General features: G+C 41.7%; 1 protein-coding gene and 1 pseudogene across 1 annotated transcript in view; one reads left to right on the top strand and one right to left on the bottom strand.

The window, feature by feature from the left end:
* The window catches only part of LOC119364169 (uncharacterized protein At1g32220, chloroplastic-like), a 5,648-nt gene extending 4,382 nt beyond the window's left edge, over positions 1–1,266 (top strand). The window contains exons 6-7 of the mRNA XM_037629597.1: positions 530–655; positions 729–1,266. Of these exons, the coding sequence (XP_037485494.1) occupies positions 530–655; positions 729–1,009 (407 nt within the window). The 3' untranslated portion in view covers positions 1,010–1,266. The remainder of the gene's footprint in view (positions 1–529; positions 656–728) is intronic.
* On the bottom strand, positions 1,196–6,323 carry LOC119364170 (annotated as a pseudogene).
* Positions 6,324–7,801: the final 1,478 nt, after the last annotated feature.

Consider the following 7,801-nt stretch of genomic DNA (forward strand, 5'->3'; position numbering starts at 1 on the left):
GCACCAATAGGATCTTGACTTATGACATTATGCCAAATGGCCCCCTATAAGTCCACAATTGACAACTCTATGGAATAGTTTAGTTGCAGGATCAATTACTCCGTGACCACTTGAATTATAGGAATATATAAGAAAACCTGTACCATACCTGTTTGTTCATTTTAATACCATAACTCCTACATGTACTTTTAAACACTGAACTCTGTAATAGTTAGAACTTAGTGAAAACTAAAAAGTGCTCTTTTAATCATTATACAACTTAAACTATAGAAAAAAGAAAACTTTATCATTAAGGGTGGATTTGCTGGAATATCAAATTTTAAGTTATATTGCGTTAGGGAGCTTGCTATCCTGGTTAAACCTTCGCAACTAAAGATTGAAAACTTCAAACGGCTGAGACTTCTTGCTGTATAGTCGAAAACTTCGCAATTAAGTTATATTGTGTTGCCTAGCACTTGGCTTACTCTTCCTTTTATTGTCTGAAAATATCAAAGAACATACATAAACAGTTTGTTATGTTCTTCTGCAGGGATCCCGAAATTTATTTTGATCTCTGTTCATGATTACAACCTTCCATCCTTTCTCCTTACCTTGGGCTATTTCACTGGTAAGAGAAAGGCTGAATCTGAAGTCCTCTCCAAATACCCATCCTCAGGTTAGATCTCTGCTACTTCATCTTGTTCATATGTGTTTATGAGAGTATATCCAATCTGACGTTTATCTTTCAGGTGTTGTATTGAGGCCTGGGTTTATTTACGGTAAAAGGAAAGTCGATGGCTACGAGATACCGCTCGACATCGTAGGGCAACCACTAGAGAAGCTACTTTCCTCTGTCGAAAATTTCACCAAACCATTGAGTGCATTGCCTGGTTCGGACCTGGTCCTAGCACCCCCTGTGAACGTGGACGATGTCGCCTATGCCGTGATCAACGCCGTCATAGATGACAGCTTCTTCGGAGTGTTTACAATCGAGCAAATCAAGGAAGCTGCAGCCAGTGCCAGAGTGTAGAGATCTCCATATCTGGAAGTACCTTAGGAGGGATGCTCATGTTGTTGCAAATCTTCCATAATAGGGGATAGCTCAAGGCCAAACTCAGTACTGCAATGTTGTGCTTAGAGAGTTTAAATGCAGTAACACAATCCATTCCAAAAGCTGTAGTTGTTCATAGCAGGCAACACTCTTCACAAGGGTTCATCTTGTAACGGCCCATACATACATAGCTGAAATACGAGCACAAAAATGGGTTGCAACAAACTTCACCATCAGAAGAACCCCAGGTTTATTCTTTAACCTCACACATAACCTCTGTTGCCTGCCTAGTACGGCTTCAGGCAATCGAAGAGGTGACGGCGGTGATCCGATGAGATGGCTCCCTCCGACGAGCCTGACGCGGGAGACCCGACGGCGGACGAAGGTAAGACGCCGGTTGGCGTCAGGCACTGCCTCGGCGCTCCCGCTCCCAGGCTGTCCTCCCTGTGCGCCGGCGGCGGCCGGCATGCGCCTGGGCTGCCCAGCTGCAGCACCTGCAACTGCGTCTTCTTCCTCTGCTCCCTCTTCACCATGTTGCGCTTGTTCACGTAGTCCTCGTGTATGAACACGTCCATGGACGCTCTCTATCTCTCTCCGATCCTGGACTACTCCTACCTCCAAAGTCCTAACATGGCTGGATCACCAACACGAACACAAACGCAGAGGAAGGGGGCAATTATTATACTACGACTGGTCTCAAGCCAAGCACGTCGCTCTCGCCAACATTTTTTACTAGGCACAGCACGCAAGCTGCCATTGGTCTATGCCAAGTGTGAAGTCCACAACGCTGCAAAAAGAAATGCTTGCCGAAAGACGATGGGAACAAAAAAAATGCCCTAGTAACTACACTCCGAAGCTGGGCGAGCAATAAGCGCGCAGTCTCTGCTTACGGGGAAAGCAATAATCATACAGGGCTTTCTCTCTTTCACTCTTGTGTATTGTGACGATACCCATTCTTGTCTCTTCTTGTGAAAGGGTAGCTTAATCGAGACTCGCCAGAATTGATGTGTCAATGCCAAAAAAAAACAAAAAAAACTCAGGAATTAGTGGTGTGCATTGGCAGAGTAGCAGGGACAACGGTGCCTTCCATGTTGGGGGGCTCTTGGGGCAATGCAGTGACAGGGAAGTTGATCAGAAACCACAATAAATACTGGAGATGTAGAAAGATTGGTAGCTTGTGTGATGTGACCAGGATTCATCACCCACCAAGGATGACCAGGATTCATCACCTCCCCTACCACAAAACACCTCGTGGTCGCTAAGCAAATGCATCCCGCAAACTCAACAGGACCAACACATTAGACTGGCCTTTGGCCTTTTTCATATATCCTCTCCCAGTTTCCATGTTATCTTCAGATCAGTAAAGCTTCACCATAGATCACGCTAGGTCATGAGAGCTGAAATCAAGTGCTCATGCAATCGGAATGCCGAATAAGAGCGGCGAAATTTTTCGTTACCGCGTGCAGAATTAAGCGGAATAAGTCTTGGTGCACCTTTTGACTTAACAAAAGATATCTGTTCGGACCCAAAATTTCCAAAGGATATACACACATTATTATGTTTATTATTGACTATCACACCAGAACCCTGAAAAAGATTCATGTCCTAACACCCACAAAATTGTATGCGGCTAACAGCCTCTTCTTGAGATCGTCCGTCTTTCATATCGAAGTTGATGCGCTCACCGTCCTTCGTGCGTTCCCAAGGATGATAACAATGACAGTCACATCGTCATGGTACTTTCTTCTGCTCCCAACAGGTATCCTCATCAACTGTTCGGCTGTTAAAGCTGGCAAGGCATAGCAAGAAAGTAGTGAAGAGTTGGTGTTAGTTCTACTTGCTTACAGCTATGGTTCCCCAAAAGGGTTGCAAAGATGGTAGTTACAAATCAAAACAATTCATCAAAGTAAATGTAATCTCACACATATTGGCTCTTCATTCTCATCTGATGTTATTTTCATGATATATGCATGGCTAAAATCTAAACCATAAAAAAAGGGGAGTAATCATTATTCTACAAGCCTATAAAACATGTTAGGTTCTTACTTGGTATCTCAGAGCTTTTACTCACTTGACAGGAGTTAAGGGGGGTACTTCCCTTCCTATTATAACATGAGAAAGGCATTTCTACAATTGGGTTGTTCATTACCAATCACAAAGGCAAATGTCTTCTATAGACTCTTAATGCTAATTATTTGTGTATCGAAAAATAAATTTGATATATATTTAGGGGGATACCTGCTTCTTTGGCAGCTTTATGTACAACTTGCTCAATGAGATATTTTGCAGGATCGCCAGTTGGATTATCATGCATAAATTGGTAAACCAACTGAACAACTTCATCATTAGTGAAGAAATCAAACAAGCCATCACTGCCAAGCACAACAAACAGATCGTCTTCCGTAACCTTGTGACTCAGTGTGTGTGGATTTGTATATACGTAAGGCGGGCTGCACAAATTACGAACTCGGAGAATCCCCATGAGTGCATCATTGAACTTTTTCTGCAAAATCGGGATTAAAGCATGGGTATTAGTTAAATCATAAGAATGTCATGAATTTTCATCACATGCTAAAGTATAAGATGCTAGTACCTGTTTAAGGTAGCCAACTCCAAAAGCACGAGTAACCTTCAGCTTCCCTTTTACTTTGTTACCCATCACAACTTTAGAGTCATTAGGATGGTCAGCTAATAGTTTTTGGTATTCCAATGGATTTTCAAGTGAGTGGATCTCTGTCAATTGAGTAGCTTTCACTGTATCCATTTCTGCATATGGCATGGAAGCAAGCACAGCTCTACTATCCCCAAGATTTAGAATGCACAAATCTGTTCCCTGAAGAAGCACAACCAGGACACAAGATCCAACTGAAACTAAATCTGGTCTATCATCCATATCCTGTTCAACCATGCATAAGAAATCATTCTCAGCTTGCTCAACAGCAGAAGTGAGGCAATTCAGCACACCAGCTCGAAAACTTTCAGAAAGTTTTACATCTTCATTCTCTGCAATTTCCATGGCTAATGTTAACTCACTTTTAACACCATTAGGGGAGTCCTCTGATGAGCTACATAGGCCATCTTGTTGCTTGATACGGCACTCTAACAAGTATAGGTAATATACTATGTTATCATATAGAGTTACTGCCAGAAAATCAGCTGCATCTCGTCCATTAAATCCATCATAAATTCCACAAATCAACCATCCATTTTTTTCAGAGCACACAGCTTGAACTCTATCCTCTCCAGCAGCTCCACCAGCCATCTTTACCTCGGTACCAGTCAGAAAATTGGATGATACAGTTGTTGGAGCGCTGGACCTCCAAAGATTTTTACTGATTTCAAATATGGAGCTCTCAGTTGATGCAGGGCTGCCTTGTGAGGTGGATAGCAAGTCCAACCTTGACATAGATGGAGAAGAGACGATTTTTCTGAAAGAATTTGGAGAATCTAGTTCTGGTAAAATTTCTTCCCCAATAAGACCCTTGCATATATTTGTATTGGCCAGGGTGAAATTTGCACTAATTGCGGCACCAGATAAACAAGTAAATGAGCCATTTCGTGACTTAGTCATGGCATTAGTTTCAAACCTCATCTGGGGAGAGGTATCATGCTCATCATTTTCAAGAGGGAAACTCTGATAAGAATTGCAATGATATCCAAAGCTTACGCTGAGATTACTACAACTCCTGACAAGTGTGTCTTCGTCCTCAGAGCTGATGCTGTGATCAGTGTTGCCCTCATAAAACAGGTCATCCACCATCTTCTCTATGGAAGTGTTACACCAATAACGGTATAATATTGCTGACAAACTTGGCCTTTGAGGTTCTGATGCTTACTCAAATGTCATGCTGAATACAGTTGCTTTTATACTTAAAAGGAAATGCAAACCAGACCTGCAATATAAAGCCAAACCATTAGCTAAATACAACGCAAAAGAATTGTAGTTAGCATAAACATGATAAATAGCCGTAAAAATATATTTAAACAAAATTAAAACTTGTTTCAGCAATACCAAAAGATTATATTTTATTTTAGTATACCATCCTCCTACTCAACATCATACATATATTTTTGTTATTTCGAGGGAGGTGATGTAATTGATGATGGTAATATCTTGATCTTTGTAGTTGATAAGTACTTTGGTCTCTTATATCTTTATAGGTAAATTTTTTCTGATCATACTTCCATCAAAATTTAAGCAGGGACATACATGCTGTGAATTAACGAGAAAGCACCAGTTTGACATCTGCATCATGTATTACCTACTAGCCTTGTGCATTCTCATGAATATTTATCACGACTACAAACAACCACTATGTGAGTTGAGTTGTACGAGCTGTGCCTACTTACCAAAAGTATGGTGTGATTTAATATTAGCCTTTAATATTTGGAGAGTGTTTCCTTTTTAAGCTACCACAGACGATAGGACGCGCATGTCAAAAAATTCTTGTCAACTGAAAATACCACATCTCATACGTCACAAAATTTAGCAAGACATGCCGTTACGTTATTATTTTCGCTCTAATAAAATGGATAAAGAACATCGTCAGGACTCTGCAGAGGAACAACAGCCTGAAGCTCAAACAAAAGGCGAATGGGAAGAGAAGAATAACCTGAAGTGAGAAGGGATTATTTCTATTCAAGCAGCGATCCCGCATGCGACACGGCAGGACAGGTTTATGAACTTCGCCGCAGCGGCTATGACCGGTGTTTCCACAAGAGCTAACCTTCTTGGACTTCACCTATTTACCACAACAACAGCAGCAGACTGCTCCATGAGAAGAAGGAACAAGGAAACGAACCAGAAAAGAGAGAGTGGAGGTGCATGATACGCACAGATGCATCCATCTAAGTTCAGAGAGATGGGAACCGGGCCAGGTGATGCAGCCCCTCCTCTCCCCTCATCCCTGAACCCAAATCCAATCTGCGATTTAAAACCCAAATTTTGCTCCTAGGTAAAAATCCCGTTCCTGAAGGCCCTATCACACACACACACACGACATGAATCAAGAACCAGTAAACGCACGGGAAGGAAAGAAAACAGATGAGCTTGCATGCACATGCGTATACAGAACGCGGGACAGAGAGGAGGGGGAGATGATGATTTTGAGGATTCATTCACCTTCCTGGCGACCCGCGGTCGAGGGCGAGCAGAGCTGGGGCGGAGGAGTGGCGAGCGGGAGGAGTAGGGAGCTAGGACGAGACGGGTGTGGTGTGGACGATGGGGGGAATTGTGGTGTGGGCCGAGGAGAATATAATGGTGGTGGTGGGCGAGAGAGGAGGAGGACTGGAGGAGGGAGGGAGATGGAAGCAACGAGCTCAGTGATTTATTTTCTTTTTGTTTTTCGGATCTGACTGTTTCTGGAGAATTGGATATGCCAAATCTAACCGCGTCCTTCCCCGCTTCCTCGCGTCACAATCTCGTAGTATTTCCTTTTGTTTTCTCCTTTTCCCTTTCGAGGTCGTTCGCCTTTTATTTCCCTTTGGCTTTTGCTTTTTGCGATTTTTGTTGGCTAATCCTCGTCCGTGAATTTTTCTTGTATGAATGACATCTGTTTTTCGTGGCCACCGTGTTTGGGGAAGAGGGCCTCAGAGAAAAATACTTCCTCCGTCCGGAAATATTTATCATGAAAAAGAATAAAAAAAAGATGTATCTAGACGTATTTTAGTTAAGCTCTCCAATAGCAATTATTTAAAATAAAAATGGACGATATTGTGTTAAAAAAAACTTAACAAAAAAGAGTAAAAGTGGACATGCTTGGGAACTATTCACAATTTGAGTTTCAATACTGTTTTTTATTTTATTTTCGTTGAGAAACACCGGGTATAAAATTTAGACATATACATATACACAAATATCGGTCGAGGTTAGTATTTTTTATTCAAGCTATTGAAGTCCAGATTGCTTTTATCCTATGAGCCAATAAACCCAGATCCTCTTTTAGCCTGAACTTCCAACGGCTCACACTCTGGCCTTCATTTCTGATTTTTTTTCCATTCCTTCGACACCAAGTTGCCCAACATTCTTGAATAATAATCTCCATGGCAACAATGTAGCGACCAGACCTCAAATAGTCTGATCTCTGTGCATCACTGTCATCCCTAAATCGGTAATGCTGACACGCACAGTACTTAAAAAATTTATAACAGAGTAGCAATCACACACATATTACATCGAGTGTCTCAAAAGAGAACTTATTATAATAAATATGGCTTAAGTCCATCTAATAACGATAACAGCGGAAGACTTGAAAGATAAAGCGAGTCCATCAACTCCAACAGCATCACTGAGTAAAAGACCACGACCTAAGGCACCTTACTCGTCGTCTGAAAAGTCTGTAACATGAACGTTGCAGCCCGAGAACGGATCAGCACATGAAATATGTTGGCAATGTAACACATAGAGAGTAATGAACAGAATAATGCTATCACTACATGCATATATGGCTGGTGGAAAGCTCTATGGTTACAATTTTGCATAAAGCCAATTTTCCTTACAACAAAGGAATAAATTTTTATTTAATTATCATGGTGGTTGTTAAACATTGAGAAGGTTCCTCCAACTCAATCCCAATTAAGCATCATCATTAACCCAATCAAATTGAATTAAGTAACATGATGAGATTCACATGATAATCCAAGAAACTAGATACTCAAAACGTCCATAACCGGGGATACGGCTAACCATGATTAGTTTGTACACTCTACAGATGATGAAGTCATGTACCTAGGGTAGGGTCATGGACCTGTCCAAGGTACCCTCCCCAAGGA

Source organism: Triticum dicoccoides, chromosome 2B, assembly GCF_002162155.2.
Source record: "Triticum dicoccoides isolate Atlit2015 ecotype Zavitan chromosome 2B, WEW_v2.0, whole genome shotgun sequence".
Classification (NCBI taxonomy): Eukaryota; Viridiplantae; Streptophyta; class Magnoliopsida; order Poales; family Poaceae; genus Triticum; species Triticum dicoccoides.